The 17,673-nt window shown below is 38.7% G+C and overlaps 1 protein-coding gene across 1 annotated transcript in view; it reads right to left on the reverse strand.

The window, feature by feature from the left end:
• Kdm5a (lysine demethylase 5A) overlaps positions 1 to 17,673 on the reverse strand; it is an 82,025-nt gene that overhangs the window by 54,450 nt on the left and 9,902 nt on the right. Inside the window, exons 5-10 of the mRNA XM_038318396.2 lie at positions 15,136 to 15,270; positions 9,140 to 9,245; positions 7,561 to 7,652; positions 5,737 to 5,895; positions 1,962 to 2,081; positions 1,069 to 1,227 (exon numbers count right to left, since the gene is read on the reverse strand). Coding sequence (XP_038174324.1) covers positions 1,069 to 1,227; positions 1,962 to 2,081; positions 5,737 to 5,895; positions 7,561 to 7,652; positions 9,140 to 9,245; positions 15,136 to 15,270 — 771 coding nt within the window. The remainder of the gene's footprint in view (positions 1 to 1,068; positions 1,228 to 1,961; positions 2,082 to 5,736; positions 5,896 to 7,560; positions 7,653 to 9,139; positions 9,246 to 15,135; positions 15,271 to 17,673) is intronic.

Consider the following 17,673-nt stretch of genomic DNA (forward strand, 5'->3'; position numbering starts at 1 on the left):
AAAACGAAAATGTTTTTTATTTTGTTTTTCCTGGAACTCACTATGTAGACAAGGTTGTCCTCAGAAAGATCTGTCTAACTCTGCTTCCTGAGTGTAACCATTTTTTAAAAACAACTTTCACTGGGTGGTGGTAGTGCATGCTTTTAATCCCAGCACCGGGGAGAGAGAAGCAGCTGGATCTCTGTGAGTTCGAGGCCAGCCTGTTCTACAGAGCGAATTCCAGTACAGGCTCCAAAGCTATACTGTAGTAGCCCACGAGTGACTAAGTTTCCATCTAGAGTCAGTTATGGCTGTGAAGTCATGTGAACTTGTTTGCCTGCTCTGCTTGCTCCAGTATCCTTGAGGGCTGTGAGAAAGTTTTGATTAAGCCCATGGGAAAGAGCATTTTGCCCATGAAAAAAGAATACTCTATCCAAAAGCTTAGGGCACATTCAGAAAGAAGAAGCTGCATACTCAAGGACAGGAATGGTCCTGTGGTTAGATACTGACTATGTTGTGCTTTGTTCTACTTTTGTATATAAGTAGGTTTTGAAATAAACACATGGCTGTCTAGAGTAAGTGCCCCAAATCTATCCTGTGTTTTCTGCCTCAACTTCTTTCTATCTAATATTTCTTTAGCCTCAGCACCTCCTTTCCAGATACCCTGGGCTGACTTTGTTGGAGTAGGCTCAGATACTACAGAAAAACCCTGTCTCGAAACCCACCCCCACCAAACAATTTTCAAACTAGATTAAAATTTTACCTAAATTAGCTTTAAAATTTAGAGATAAAATAATTTTTCAAAAATATTTTGAATCTGCTTTGTTTATGACAGTCTCAGTATACATGTAGCTCAAACTTAACTACTCACTACTCTACTACCTCAGTTTCCACAGTACTGGGATTATAGGCATGTACATTCATGGTCAGTTCAAAATCATTGTTTATAAAATTACAAGATTGTGTTGTCTAAATCCTACATATATCATATTTTAAACTGGTATGGTCCCTCAAAATTAGAGAAAGAATGCTTTCTATGAAAATGCAACATCAGCGTTAGAGTAAGAAGTTACAGAACAGTATCCACACCTCTTCTTCTGGCAACATCTTTCTCTGACCATCCTTTACAGGAAATCCACTTCCAAAATCTTTTGAAGAGATATCAGCTCCATACTCTACAATAACATCTTCTTCAATACTACTCACTAGCCGCCAGAATTCCTTTTCTACTAGTTCTGTAGGAACCATCTATTAAAAAAAAACATAGGGGATAATTAATTCATTGTAACTATAATCCCTTAAAACATAATATACAGTCCAACTGAACAAAAAACATGATAAAAGCAAACAAATCACCACATTTCCCAGAGCAGAATTAATTCCCATATTTCTCCACTGAGAAAAGGAAAAAGCTTAAAATAACTAAAGATAACTAAAATTTAAACATCAAGATGCTTTTCATGGGGGCTGGAGAGATAGCTCAGTGGTTAAGAGCACTGACTGCTCTTCCAGAGGTCCTGAGTTCAATTCCCAGCAACCACATGGTGGCTCATAACCATCTGTAATGAGGTCTGGTGCCTTCTTCTGGTGTGCAGGTGTACATAGGCAGAACACTCTCTACATAATAAATAAATAAATCTTTAAAAAAAAAGATGCTTTTCATACCGGTTGTGGTGGAAACACCTTTAATCCCAGCACCAGGAGGCAAAGGCAGGTGGATCTCCATAAATTCCAGGCCAGCCTGATCTAAGTAAGTTCCAGGTCAGTCAGGGCTACATAGTGAGACCCTCCATCTTAAAACCAACAAAAAATCCAAACCAAGCAAAAGAGAGTAAAATTAACAGAACAGATTATCAGGTCCCTAATTTTAAGATTTGGTGTTCTCTAAACATTTTTATATTGTTCCTAATTTCTACAAAACCTAACAGGAAAAAACAAAATCTTTGTTTCTCTCTAAGTCAATGTAAATGACGGCTACTCACATGGACTGGCATATTGAAATAATCAGATTTAAAATTATCCGCCATCTCGCCAAAGCTTTGAAGTGTATATTCTCTTACAGCTTGCTCAAATCCAAAGGCTTCTCGAGGTTTGTTACATTCCTGGGGGGGAAAAGGATATCTGAGGTAAACTTACTGAAATTGAAAAAGAAAGCATTAAAACCCTCAAATAGCAACAAGAGATATGGATGTTAGCTCAGTGGTATAATGTTCTCAGGTTCTGGGTTCAATATCAAGTAATACAATAAATAAATGTCACAAATATGGCTTTTCTTGATCATTTCTCTAGTTGAAACAAATCTAATCACCCTTACACAACAAAACAAGTATTAGTTATTTGCAACACATCAGTTTCTTGAAACTTGCCTCTCAACTGCATGTTCACTCTTCCAAGATATTGAGACAGCGTTAGGTCCTGGAGCTAGGATTATGCTTTGCCTCCTAGACAAATCCTTGGGAATACTAACTTGGAATCAAACATAAGAATGCTGATGTTCTTAGCATTCCTAAAGTCAACAAATACAGAGGAAAGAAAGGCTTGTGTAGTAGGACATCCACTGAACTGTTAGGCTATGGTTTCTTCACACTACAGGCACCAGAAATTCAAGTAAGTCTTCTAGTAACAATGAGTAACTAAAACTTCTCACTGTATCTAGGTATTGCAAACATTCCTTCTCTTCAGAGACCTATCATGACATTTTGTTAAAATAAATACAAACTGGGTGGTGGTGATGCATGCCTTTAATCCCAGTGCTCAGGAGGCAGAGACTGACCTCTGTGAGTTCAAGGCCAGCCTGGTCTACAAGAGCTAGTTTCACGACAGGCTCCAAAGCAACTCAGAGAAACCCTGTCTCGAAAAACCAATACATACAGACAGACAGACAGACAGACAGACAAGGCATTTCCTAACAACATTATTATCTTTCAGTAAGGCCAGACATGATGGAGCATGTCTGTAATTCCAGCACTCAGGCAGGAGGAGCAAGAGGATCATAAGTTCCAGGTCAATGAGGACTATCTGGAAGACCTTGTCAAGGAAAAAGAAAGAGAAGGAAGGAGACAGAGTAAAGGAAAAACAAAGATTTAAAAATAAAAGTACAATCAAGTCAAATTTCCACAAGCTAAAAAAACAACATCCATTTATTTATAATGGATGTATAAATCTCAAATTTTAGAGTTTCATGTCTAACTGTAGCTTTAATTTTAAAAAAAAAAATCCATGGAGTTAAGAGTACCAGCTGTTTGAACCTAGAGAGATGGCTCAGCAGTTAAGAGCACTGGCTGCTTTTCCAGAGATCCTGAGTTCAATTCCCAGCAACCACATGAGATCTGATGCCCTCTTCTGGCCTGCAGGCACACATGCACGTAGAGCACTGTATACACAAAAATAAATCTTTAAAAAAGAAAAAAAGAGTACTAGTTGCTCTTCCAGAAGACCTGGACTTATTTCTCAAAACCCACAAGGGACCTCACAATCATCTCTAAGTCCAGTTCAGAAGATCTGTGATGGTCTGAGTGAGAAACATTTCCCAAAATCTCAGGCAATTAAATGCTTGGTCCCCAGTTGGTAGGACGGTTTGGGGACGCTTAGGAAGTATGACTTTCTTTCACTGGAGGCAGGCTTTTAGAGTTTAAACACTTGTGTCATTTACTTCATTATCATTTCTTGAAGTTTGTGGTTCAATGTGTGAATATTCAGCATTCTACTCCTATAGCCATGCCTGCTGCTTTGCTGCATATTTCTCTGCCATGACAGACTCTTATCCATTGGAACAATAGTCTAAGTAAACTTTCTTTTGCAAACTTCCTTTGTCATGATGTTTCACCACAGGAATAGAAAAGTAACTAACACTGGAGATGATGCCCTCTTCTGGCATCCACAGATACCAGGCATGCACGTGGTACAAAGATGTAAGTGCAGGCAAAATACCTACACACAAAAAAATTAAAACATCTATAACTTATCTTAATTTTTATTCTAGAAATATAAATAGGGAGGCTGACTGAAGAGGATTCCACTGTAGTAGTCACAGCCAAACTGAGACACAGCATAAGTCCTTCTCTTAAAAAACAAACAATGGGGGCTGAAGAGATGGCTCGGCGGTTAAGAGCACTGATTACTGGAGAACCTGGGTTCAGTTCCTAGCAACCATGTGGCAGCTTGCACTGTCTGTAACTCCAGTTCCAGGGGACCCTAAACCCATGGCAAAACACTATGCACATAAATAAAATTGAAAGAAAAAAATTGTTATACCAAATGCTATTTTATAGATATACACAAAGCTTTGTGTATAAAATATCACTTTGCAAATATAGAAAGCTTTGTGTATAAGATTACATACATATCACAGAAGATGAGTCTTACTTACTTCAGTAATTTGATGTTTCATATTTGTGGTTTTGTTAACAAATACACAAAGATTTGATAATCACTTTGTAAGTATTTGCTAGTTTTTGATTTTAAGAATTGATTTTGAGCAAGATGGTGTTGGTGCACACCTTTAATCCCAGCACTCAGGAAGCAGAGGAAGGTGGATCTCTAAGTTCCAGGCCAGCATGGTTATTTTCTGAAAGTGGTTACTACAGCAGGGACTACTTAAATATAATGCCAATCCCTGTTTCAAATCTAGGAAATAAATACCATATGTCTAAAAGGTGAATAACTTCAAGTAAACTAAGGGCTTTGGTTCTCTGTAATTTAATTTTTAAAGTTTTATGTACATGGATATTTTTGTCTACATAAATGTCTATATACTATGTGTATGCCTCATGCCCAAGAACAACAGAAACGGTGTTTGTTGCGCGAACTCTTTCCGCTCCTTCAGCCAATAGCCGCTGAAATACCAGCCCAATGGGGCGTGGTTTCTCTTTCTAAAAAAAGTAGCTCGCTCTCTTGCTTCCGGCTCCTCTTCAGGCTCCTAGACTCCTTTCCTGATTTTACAGAGAGCTGTTGTCTGAGAGGGTGATCTGTAAGTTTTTCCCCTTTAAATAAACAACCATGGGTGCTGGAGAGATGGCTCAGAGGTTAAGAGCATTGCCTGCTCTTCCAAAAGTCCTGAGTTCAATTCCCAGCAACCACATGGTGGCTCACAACCATCTGTAATGAGGTCTGGTGCCCTCTTCTGGCCTGCAGGCATACACAGAGACAGAATATTGTATACATAATAAATATATATTTAAATAAACAACCGAATATTGTATACATAATAAATATATATTTAAATAAACAACCATCCTATTAATCATAATTCCAAACTGGTGTGAGATCGTTTGTGACTTAAGCCTTCAGGTGTAGGATTCTCTGTAATTAAAATTACAATGGTTGTGAGCTACTATGTAGGTTTTGAGAATCAAACCTGAGTCCTCAGGAAAAGCAGTAAATACTCATAAGTGATGAGCCATCGCTATCTCCTTTTTATTCCTGCTTAAGTTCTATTCACATTTTAACTGTTACCATTTATAGTGAAATAATTTACAATTTAAAAATCTTACATAACTAAAACAAAAAAATTATCCAACCAATAGTCACATAAGGAAAAAAAATTAAGACAAGCTGTCGCAAATACAGTTGTTATTCATTCATTCAAAATAGCTCTTTAAAAAATCCTGGAGATTTTTCAACAATAATAAACAAGAGACTAGGATAAGCTTTTGGGAATATCTTTATATTACATGCATGGATTACTATCTTTAGTTTTTTGTTTTGTTTTGTGTTCTATCTTTAGTTTTAAATGGATCTATAATGTTAAGTTTGTACCTCAGCAACACATTTAGGACACCTCCAGTCTCCTTTGGGCACATCAGGTAGTGGCGGAAGTAGACAAAACGTATGATAGCTGTCATCACATCCATCACACAAAAGCAATTTATCCTCATTGTTTCCCCGGCCACAAAACATACAAACATAGAGATCAACCTATAAAAAGAAATAAAAATAAGTATATTTTCTATATTGCATTTTTTTCTCATGAACTACTCTTTAATTTAAAAAATATATAACATACACTAAAAATTAAGCATAGCTTAATCCTAAAAATCTACTTCAAACAATTTTCCCCAGAAATTCTAGAGGGAATTAGCAAAAATATAAGCAGGTCCAAAGCCTAGCAGTGGTAACACATGCTTTTAATCCCAGCACTCAGGAGACAGAGGCCTCTGAGTTTGAGGCCAACCTGGTCTACAAGGTAACTTTCAGGACAGGCAGAGAAAGTCTCAAGAAAAAAAAAAAACAAACCCCAACCACAAAGGAAGAGTCAGAATCAAGAAACACTATAATCTAGGGAATGGAAAATAAGTTTATACTTCAAAAGTATCATTCATTCTCCATACAAATACTATAAAACAATGAATACTGAAAAGTGCCTATTAAATACCGAACCTCAATGACTTTTCTAATAATCCCTGAAGGGGGCTGGGGTGGAGCTAGAGAGATGGCCCAGCAGTTAAGAGCACTGACTTCTCTGAGGACCCAGGCCAATTCACAGCACCCAAATGGCAGCTTACAACTCCAGTTGTAAGCTCCAGTTCCAGAGGATCTGACATCCTCACACAGGCATATGAACAGGCAAAACACCAATGTACATAAAATAAAAATCCATCCATCTATTCTTGGAATCTGCCAGGGTTATCCAACCACCAGAGATGCTTAAATCCCTTACATAAAATGGTTTAATATTTGTCTATCTTCTATACATAGCCTCCCTCAGAGTACGTTCATCCCTAGATTATATTAATTTTATATAAGTGCTTTTGAAATTGCCACACTATGTTGTTTAGTAAATAATGCCAAGGGGAAAAAAAAAGAAAAACAAAATGTTTATGGTGGGCTGGCTGATGCACGCCTGTGATCCCAGCACCCAAGAGGTTAAGGCAGATTGAGGTCATGTTTAAGGCCACTTGGGCTTCACATTGAGTTCTAGGCCAGTCTGTGCTACATAGCCAGAACCTGCCTCTTTTTTTTTTTTTTTTTTTTTTTTTTTTTTTTTTTAAGTAAAAGGATTGAAAGCAAAGGAAAAAGCTCTACATTGCTTAGCACAGAAACAATTTATTATAATCTTTTAATGTGTATGGAGTTTTTTTGTTTTGTTTTATTGGATTTTTTTGCTGTGCACCATGTGCACGTCTGATGCTTTCAGGGGCCAAAGGAGAGAAGAGGGGTTCAGATCCCATGCAACTGGAATTCCAGACAGTTGTGAGCTGCCAAGTGGGTGCTGGGAATCGAACTCAGGTTTTCTGGAAGAGCACCCAGTGTGCTAAACCACTGAACTTCTTTCCAGATCCAGAAATAATTTTTAAAAGTTTTCAATCTATATTTGGTTGAACCCATGAAGGTAGAATCTGAAGATATAAAAGGCTAACTATATTCAGATTTATATTATTTCTTTAACTCAGTTACCCACAGGCATATGATTTAGGGGAGTGTACACTAGACAAAGCAAAGCTAACATTATATAAACCAAAACTCCAACCTTGAGATTTGCCACAAAGTCTTCTAATCAAATAACTAACTGAACACAATATATCAAGACAAGCCATGATAAAAATACATTCTTTCCCTCCTGACAGATACCAAAGCACTTACAAAGTTAACAGAGAGAGTTCCTTTCCGTTGTCTCATTTGCATGTTAAATGCATCTGATCTGTTGGTAGCTTTCCGTCTTCGGGTGACCTCATCTTGAAATAAAAAGTTATATAATAAAAGTAAAAACTAAAGATGAGTGCTTACTACAGACCACACACTATTTAAAATTATTTAAATTAGATAGTCTCACAATATTTTGAGGTAGAATATTATTGCTTGCAGCTGAAGATAAAAAATTTAAGGTATAGAGAAATTAGGTAACTTGTTCAAGATCATATAACCAGTATATAGCAGATTTGGGATTCTAATCTAGACAAATCCAGGGAATTAAAAGGTCAATGACTGCCTGCATGCAGTACTTACTACATACTATCTATATGTATGCTTTAGAGGGGCTCTCAAGTCAGTCATAGCTTTTTCTTTAAGACCACCATAGACAAACAATAACTGTAACAATGGCACAAAGTCAGGAATGGTGTGCACACCTTTAATTCCAGGCACAAGGGAGGCAGAGGCAGGCAGTCTCTGTGAGTTCAAGGTCAGCCTGGACTACAAGAGCAAGTTCCAGGACAGACTCCAAAGCTACAGAGAAACCCTGCCTTGAAAAACCAAAAAGGCATGTCTGGTAAGTATTATTACACTGATTGTACATTGTTTTTCATTTTGTAGTACTAGATTAATTTACTATATGATTGATAGGCAAATAGTATACCATTGAGCTATACCTCTAGCTTTCCTTAATGCTACTTTGTCTGCCCAGATTGGCCAGAAACTCACTCTGTAATCCAGCCAAGCCTCAAATCTCTATTCTCCTGTCTCAGCCTTCTGAGTAGCTGGAATTGTAACAAATGTATGTCACCATGCCTGGTTTTCCCCAAAGTTTTGAGAGTGAAACAATATTATCTGATCCCTTACATTTCAGGCAACTCATATTATATAAATTATACATCTCATAAATGCAGAATGTGTGATTTTAATATTTCATTCAATCTTTATAGTCAAATATGTCCAGCCTATTGTTCATTAAAGCAAGTTTTGAATTAACATGTTATATAAAAATAGTACAACTTAATTTCTGCATCAATAACTCTACTCACAAAAGTTTCTAATATGGTGCTAAATTAGGCTCTTTAAAGAAAATTTATTTCAATGATATATAGAGGGCAAATTATTTAAAAAACTTAAATGATAGTCAGAGCTTAAAGTTCTAACTCTTCTCGGTATGTTTTCATACTAAAAATCTTAGAATCCCTTTAAAAGTAACAGCTTTTAGAACACTATGTGACCAGTAATCATTACTGAAACTCAACTAGCCTTTAGACGCTGAATGAATTATCATGTTATATGTTAGACATGGAGAACAATCTTCTAAAAGCCAAAAAATACAATGTACTATTTGTTTCTTACACATTAAATTTAATATTTCTACCATTAAAAAAGCCAGTCTGCCTATACACCCTGTAGTAAGTTTACAAATGTTAAGAATTCCCAGCAAAGAGTGGAATAAATTTAAGTTATCACTTGAACCTTTTAACAACCATGTCACTGCACTTCATTTTATGTGAGTAACAGAATTTACCTTCTTTATCTTTTGCTCCTACTGCCAGGCCCACAACCTTGGGTCCAGCCCCAAAAATCTGAAGTTTCTTCAGTTCTGTGTTCCTGTTTACTTCTCCAGAGTCTGACTAAAAATAAATAAATAAATAAATAAAATGCATTAACATAATTACTCTAAATCACCTGAATCACACAATTAGTTTTCTTTAAAAGATAGGGTATTGGCCAGGTGGTGCACACCTTTAATCCCAGCACTTAGGAGGTAAGGCTGATCTCTGAGTTTAAGGCTAGCCTGGTCTACAGAGCTAGTTCAGAACAGCCAAGGCTATACAGAGAAACCCTGTCTCAGAGGGAAGGAGAGGGGGAGAGAGGGAGAAAGAAGAAGGAGGGAGGGAATGGGAATGAGAGAAGAGGGAGAGAGTCTTGCTTTTTTTTTTTAAATCATCTAATACAATGATCCTCCAAAATTAAGGGGGAAACTGACAAACTGGTGGATTTGGGGTTTCTTCTGAGAAGGTGTCTCATTTTGTACTCTAGGCTGGCCTCAAACTCAGTTACACTCTTGTCTTTCAGTTGCTAGAAATACAAACATGAGCCACCGGGCTCAGCTTCTGATCTCCTAAATTTACTCACTGCCACGGTGACAACAGCTTAATCCAAAGCACCATGCAACAATGAAGATTCCTTTAAATTAAAATTCATCTATGTCTTATAGAAGATGTATGTCCAATCAGTCCTGGTAAACAGTAATGGTTTTATGAAATGTGTTATTAATTTTGTTAGGGTGCACATATGGAGGTCAGAGGTCACCTTGTAGCACTTGCTTTCCTCTAGTCACCATATGAGTACAGACAGGGTCCAATGAACCAAACTCAGGTCATCAGCCTTGGTGGCATCTTTACCTGCTGAGCCATCTTTTTGACCCAACACTATTGATTATTATGCAACAGAAAGTTCCACTTGTAATTCTGACATCTGTCTTTGATTAGCAGGTACTATACCCATCACAGGGAAAATTATGGCTCCCCTAAAACAGTCAGATAATACTTCCTTGTTGGTGACAGCGTAACTAATGGTGGAAATGTTGAACAAGTTTTAACCGATGACACATTAAGTTTCCAGGAAGTCTCTGGAAAAGATTCTTTTTTTTTCATTTCTAATAAAATAGAAAGCTCCTAGGATATTGAGATGATACAGTGGAAAAAGGTACCTGCTGCCTGCCAAGACTCACAATCTCATCTCAATTTCCTGGATCCACACAGTGAAAGGAGAGAATGGACTGCTGACAGCTGTTCTCTGATCTCAACACAAGCACACAGCACAAGCGTACCTATACCCTCCACACACGTACTCCTTTTCAAAAAAAGGAAACTCCTCCCAGGCATAGTACAACCCAGTAACTCCAGAACTTGGGAGACGGTGGCAAGTCAATTCTAAGTTTAAGGTAGCCTGGGCTACATAGCAAGTTCAAGGATTAAAAGGAGTTATTTTAGGGGGCAAAAAAAAAAAAAGGGAGAAAGCCAGGTGGTGGTGATCCATGCCTTGAATCCCAGCACTCAGGAGGTAGAGGCAGGAGGATCTCTGTGAGTTTGAGGTCAGCCTGGTCAACAAGAGCTAGTTCCAGGCTCCAAAGCTACAGAGAAACCCTGTCTCAAAAAAAAAAAAAAAAAAAAAAAACAAACAAAAACAAAGTACAGGGGAGAGGAGAGAGAAAGGGTATTGGAAAAATGGTTTTGCAGGTAAGGCTGCTCTTCTAGAGGATCCAACTTGAATTACAAGCAAATACATAATACCTCACAATCATCTGTAACTTCAGTTTCAGGGGAACCAATGTCCTCTTCTGGCTTTGGTAGGTACCAGGCATATTCATAGTACACAAACACATATGTAGGAAAATACTTATATACATAATAAAGTAAAAAAAATCTTCAAAGAGTAAATTCTGGCTCAGCAGATTAAAGGAACTTGTCACTGAGCCTGACAACCTGAATTTAATCCCCAAAACCCCCATGATGGAAGAAGCAGACTGTTACCCACAGCCTCCACACAAGAATGAAACCAGAGTTTGGGTCCCTGGAGCCAAGTAACAGGTTCAGTGAAAGACCCCCGTCTCAAAAATTAAGGTAGAAGGCCAGGTATGGTAGTTCACACCTTTAATCCCAGTACTTGGGAAGACATAAAGATCTCTATGAGGCTCACCAGGAGCACACACTCATAGAATCTGTCTAAAAAAATGGGGAAAGGCAATAGAGAAAGGCACCTGACACATTGACTTCTAGCCTCCATACACAGTTTTCTTACATATGAGTTTGAAGGAAGGTTTACCAAATGGGTGGATAATACAGCTCCCAGAAGCCTAAATTGTTAAAAAAAAAAAAAAAAATCTTAGTGCTGGATGAAGGATATTGATCTGAATGACATGTTGCCCAGAGAGGCCCAAGAGTTTCCCAAGACAATACAACCTCTTGCCTATACTCGAGCTTACACACATACACATATAAAAGCATGAAGAAACAGAAAAGCTAGGCAAAGTTTTCTTTAAAAAATTTCTTTAAGTCCATAATTCTATATGGCATAGGGAAGCTGAATCTGCATCTATAAAGTAACACAAACAGTTCTGGTAAAAACAGACCCTGGTAGTCTAAGCCACAAATCAAGTCCACTGTTCTCCCAAGCCCTAACTCTAGTGTGATTATGTGGTGTCCCTTCCTTCATTGCAAGCAAGTACTGGAGAAGAAATTCAGTTTGTTATTTCTATCTTGGAATACTATATAACTATGTCATTTGTTTCAAAATTTACCTTTTTTTTATTTTACGTGTATGTGTGAGCATCTATGTATGTGCAAAATGTACATGACCAAGGAGGGTAAAAAAAAGGATGTTGGAATTCCTGGAACTAGAGTTACATGTAGGTGCTGGAAGACGAACCCCAGTCCTCTGCGAGAGCACCAAGTACTCGAACCATCTCTCCAGTCCTAAACAGGTGCCATTAGTGCAGAGGGCACTAGATCCCTTGGAGCTAGTTAGCATGGGTCTTGCTCACTATACTTGGAACCTGAAATTAAAACAATTCCAAGTCAGGGAGACAGACAACAATCTTAGGCAAAATCTAGGTAGAAGACGGTTGTTATGGAGAGGGAGAGAGAAAATGATCACACCTGAAGTAACAGCAGACTTAGGGTGAGAGTATAGGACAGTCAGTGGCTATATTTCTTTGAGGAGAAGCTGTAACATCTGTCAGTAAGTGTCATATATTGTTTGAGCTCACTTCTGAGATACTAGCTCTGTAAACAGGATTCATCATCCATTTCAAATCCATATCCAATCACATTTGTCTCAGTGTTCTCACTTGGCAGAAGCTACTCAGAAGTCTGACACAGAATTCCAAGTTCAAGGCCTACCTGTGCTTTAGATATTTTCAATACCAGCCCAGGCAATGCAGAAAGACCCAGTCTCAAAATAAATAGTCAAAGAGAGAGAGGGAGAGGCTAGAGAGAAGTTTCAACAGTTAAGAGCACTGGCTGTTCTTCCAGAGCAACTAGATTCAACTCCCAACACCTACATGGCAGCGCACAAACATCTGTAACTCCAGTTTCATGAGATCCGGCAGATTTATCCCTCCTCCAAGAGTACCAGGCATGTATGTGGTCCACAGATATACATGTAGGAGAAAACACACCTACACATAAACTAAAACGAAAATAAAATAGGTTCTGGGACCTAGAATGGCTGGTTCTCTATGTAAAGAGATTTTCATCCAAGAATGAGAATCTCAGTTTGAATCCTTAGCACCTATGTGAAAAACAAGGTGTGGTGTATTCCTGTAATTCCAGGGCCGGAAGGTAAAGAAATGAGGATACCAGGGCTTGCTGGCCAGCTAGTCTAGTCAACTTGAGGACTGCCATTTCAGTGAGAGACTGTTTCAAAAGATAAAAGTAGTTGGGTGGTGGTAGCGCACACCTTTAACACCAGTCCTTGGGAGACAGAAGCAGGTGGATCTCTGTGAGTTCAAGGTCAGCCTGGTCTACCAGAGCTGGTTCCAAAGTTACAGAGAAATCCTGCCTCGAAAAAACAAACAAACAAACAAACAAAAAAAGTAGCCTTTAAAGGTTATTTTACTTGGCATACACCTGTAATCTCAGCACTCAGAGGCAGAGGCAAGTGTATCTCTATGAGTTAGAGGCTAGCCTTGTCTATATAGAAAGTTCTAGGAAAGCCAAGGATACATAAAGAAACCCTATCTCAGAGAGAGAGAGAGAGAGAGAGAGAGAGAGAGAGAGAGATTAAGGGATTAAGGTAGAGTGACTACGGAAGAACCAACACTGATCTCTGGCCTCCACAAACATGTATATCCACCAGCATACATAAATACATTCACACATATACACATGCACACAGAAATACACTGCTTTTAAGAGACTAATGGGTTAAAAAAAATAGGGCTGGGTGTGGTGGGGGCACACTCCTTTAGTCTCAGCACTAGTGAGGCAGTGGCAAGTGGATCTCTATGAGTTGCAAGGCCAGCCTGGTCTACATAATGAGTTTTAGGCCAGCCAGGGCTATACAGTGAGACTCTACCTCAAAAATTAAAATAAAATAAATAAAAATATTATTTTCTATTGCTAACTAGGAAAATTTAGATTGTAAGAATACATCAACATGTCTATGAAACAAGCAGTGTGTGACCCTTTGCCATCCCTGTCAAAAACTGCCAAAATTAAGTTTTCTAAGTCAAATCACACTGAATTTCAAAACTTCTTCATTCACTTTAAAAGTGAGTAGAAAATATGCCTTTTCAAGTATTAAGCAACTGTTTATGAATGATCTCCTAGGACCAGAAAATTTCTCACATGGTCAATGCACTTAAAATTTAACTTTAGGCCAAAGCATGGTGGCACACGCCTTTAATCCCAGCATTTCTGAGGCAGAGGCAGGCAGATCTCCTTGAGTTTGAGGACACACTGATCTACAAAGACATCCAGGGCTGAACTGACTGATCTACAAAGACATCCAGGGCTGTTACACAGAGAAACCCTGTCTAAAAAAATCCCAAAAGAAACAAAGAAAAAGGTCCATGAAAGCCAGGTAATGGTTACAAATGCCTTTAATCCCAGCATTTGAAAGGCAGAGACAGATGAATCTCTGAGTTTGAGGCCAGCCAGGTCTACTACAGACTGAGCTCTATCTAGAACAACAGTCAAGGTTACACAAAGAAACCTCATCTCAAAAACCAACAACAGGGCTCGAGAGGCGGCTCAGAGATTAAAAGTACTAGCTGTTCCTTCCCGCGGTCCTCTGTTCAATTCTAACTTTTTTTTATTTTTTATTTTTTTGGTTTTTCGAGACAGGGTTTCCCTGTAGTTTCTAGAGCCTGTCCTGGAACTAGCTCTTGTAGACCAGGCTGGCCTCGAACTCAGAGGCCAGCCTGCCTCTGCCTCCCAAGTGCTGGGATTAAAGGCGTGCGCCACCACCGCCCGGCTCCTCTGTTCAATTCTTAGCAATCACTTGATGGCTTACAAACACTTATAATGAAATCTAGTACCCTCTTTCAGCATGTAGGTATACAAGCAGGCAGAACACTGCATACACAATAAATAAATCTCCAGGGGGCTGGAGAGATGGCTCAGTGGTTAAGAGCATTGCTGCTCTCCCAGAGGACCTCGGTTCAATTCTCAGAACCCACGTAGCAGCTCACAACTGTTTGTAACTCTAGTTCCAGGGAATCTGACACCTTCATACCAAATGCACATAAAATAAAGTTAAATTAAAAAAAGTTAAAAATAAAAACAAGAGGGCCATGGGGGCTCCTGAAGATAACTCACCAAGTAAAGGTACTTCTCACTAGGCAAGCATGACAACCTGAGTTGTGTCCTGGGACACACATGATAGGAGAGAACTGACTTTCAGAAACTGTCCTCTGACCTCCAAATACATTCTATGGTAAACACACACACACACACACACACACACACACACATGCACACAAAACTTTTAAATGGCCAATGGACATTGAAATACCTGAGACTTGACACGTCTTGTTCTCTTTGGCGGAATATTCATTCTTGTTCCCCGCTCTGGGGAAGGTTGGATATCAGTGCTAAGAACCTCAGTCTCAACTTTTTCTTTAATATCTAAATCAGGCATTTGTACACCCTAAAAGAGAAGGAAACAAAAAGAGAGAAAATTCACTAATAAAATAAGTTTGAGAATGAGTGGAAAATTATCAATTTTCCAAAAAGTTCCTAACACTACATGAAATCAGATGACAATCCTGACCTCAAATTCAACTATAGGCTCAAAGCAATCCCTGATGGAGCCAACTTCTGTTTTGTTTTCAGAGTGTCTTTTGAATTCCATAAGGCACTAGAACTGGCCTGAAACTCCCATATAGCAGAGAATGAGTCTGAAGTTCTGATCATCTGGGATTACAGTCATGCACCAACACAACAAGTTATTGATGGGCTTTGTATTTTTCAACATGCCCAGCAGGATTTCTTTTAGGGAATATTGAAAACAAACACTAAAATATATGTAAAAATGCAAACTGTTTGAAAATAATGAAAAGGAATCGGGCGTAGGTGGCACATGCTTTTAATCCTAGCACTCAGGAGGCAGAGGCAGGTGGATCTCTGCGAGTTTGAGGCCAGCCTGGTCTACAAGAGCTAGTTCCAGGGCAGGCTCTAAAACTACAGAGAAACCCTGTCTTGAAAAACCAAGTATGGTTTCAAGCAACCATATCAGGCAGCTCTCAACTGCCTATGACTCCAGCTACTGAAGGATCCAACTTCTCTCACCTCTGTGGGAACCTGCACTCATTTGCACATACTCACATACAGATACAAACAGGATTAGAGACAGCTCAGCCATTAAAGGCTAGATTCACAACCAAAACCAGACATGAAAAGACCTTTAAAAACAAAAAGATAGAATAGTATCGGTAATGGGGTAGACCTATAGAGTAGGTCCTTCTGTGTGGAATTTGTTTCAAGCTTCTAGTAGATGTCTGAAATTGTGGATAGTGCTGAATCCTTTATGTTTTTTCTGTACATTTATAGTTAGAATAAACTTGAACTTGCAAGTCGGGCGGTGGTGGCGCACACCTTTAATCCCAGCACTCGGGAGGCAGAGGCAGGCGGACCTCTGAGTTCGAGGCCAGCCTGCTCTACAAGAGCAGGACAGGCTCTAGAAACTACAGGGAAACCCTGTCTCGAAAAACAAAACAAAACAAAACAAAACAAAAAAAAAACATGTCAAACTTGAACTTGCAGTTTTTTTTAAAATTTTATGTGTGTAGAATGCTTTTTGCCTGTATATTTAATTGCACCACATGTGCTTCTGGTGCCCCTAAAGGCCAGAGAGGGTGCCAGATGATACTAGAGGTTCAGATGGTTATAATCTGCCCTGTAAGTGGCTAAGGACTGAGGGTGGGTTCTCCGCAGAGCAAGTCTTGTACCTCTTTCTGACCCCAAAACTTCAACTTGTAAATTAAGTACAGTAAGATAATGACTATAGCTGGGCAGTGCAGGCACAGAGGAAAGCATATATCTAAGTTTGAGGCCAGCCTTTACTATAGAAGGAGTTCCAAGACAGCCAGTACTACACCTGTCTTGAAAATACACATGAAACGTTGAAACCCCGTCTTGAAAACACACACAAAGACACAAACACACAGGCTATAAAAACAGAACTATAGTAATATAATAAAATTAAATGTGGCCTCTAGCATGGAAAGTTTCTTATTGTACTTTAATCATTTTTTTTAAACCTAGATTTACTCCTCTACATTTGGAGGTTTTCTTTTGTGTAAACTGCCAGCATCACATTTTGGGGGCTATTATCAAGTAAAATGCACACAAGCACCATGATAATTCCAACGAAAGATGTAATAAATAAAATGTCTCCTAACTAAGTAAAAGGCAGAAATAAAGAGAAAATCCATAACTAGGGCAAGAAGAAACAAGATTTGATCACATTATTCAAAATAAAATGTAAAGTGAGAGCTGGGCAGTGGTGGTGTGCCTTTAATCCCAGTACTTGGGAAGGATAGGCAGGTGGATCTTTATGAGTTTGAGGCCAGTCTGGTCTACACAGCAGGATAGCCTGGACTTCCAGGACAGCCAGGACTACACAGAGAAACCCTATCTTGAAAACTGCCCCACAAAAAAAGGGAACTGCAATAACCCCATAATTCTTTGTGCTCCAGAGCAAGACAGTCTCAAAAAAGTTACACACACACACAAACACACACACAAAAGAAAACCTAAAAGAAAGCAATGGAAAAGTAGATCTTTAAACAGACATCACTATGAAACTGTAAAACAGCTATATTATCACAAAAATATTTACAAATAATATATCTGAAAGAATGTATTCAGAATAAATATCAAACCCTTACAAGTATACAGCAAACGGCTCATTTTTAATTAAAAAAGATATGAGTAGACACTTCATACAGACTACATTAATGGAGATGGCTCGGTGGTTGAGAGTACATGCTACTCTTGCAGAGGCCGAGTTCCATTCCCAGCACCTATATGGTAGTTCACAACCCTCTGT

This window comes from Arvicola amphibius, chromosome 2, assembly GCF_903992535.2.
Source record: "Arvicola amphibius chromosome 2, mArvAmp1.2, whole genome shotgun sequence".
Classification (NCBI taxonomy): domain Eukaryota; kingdom Metazoa; phylum Chordata; class Mammalia; order Rodentia; family Cricetidae; genus Arvicola; species Arvicola amphibius.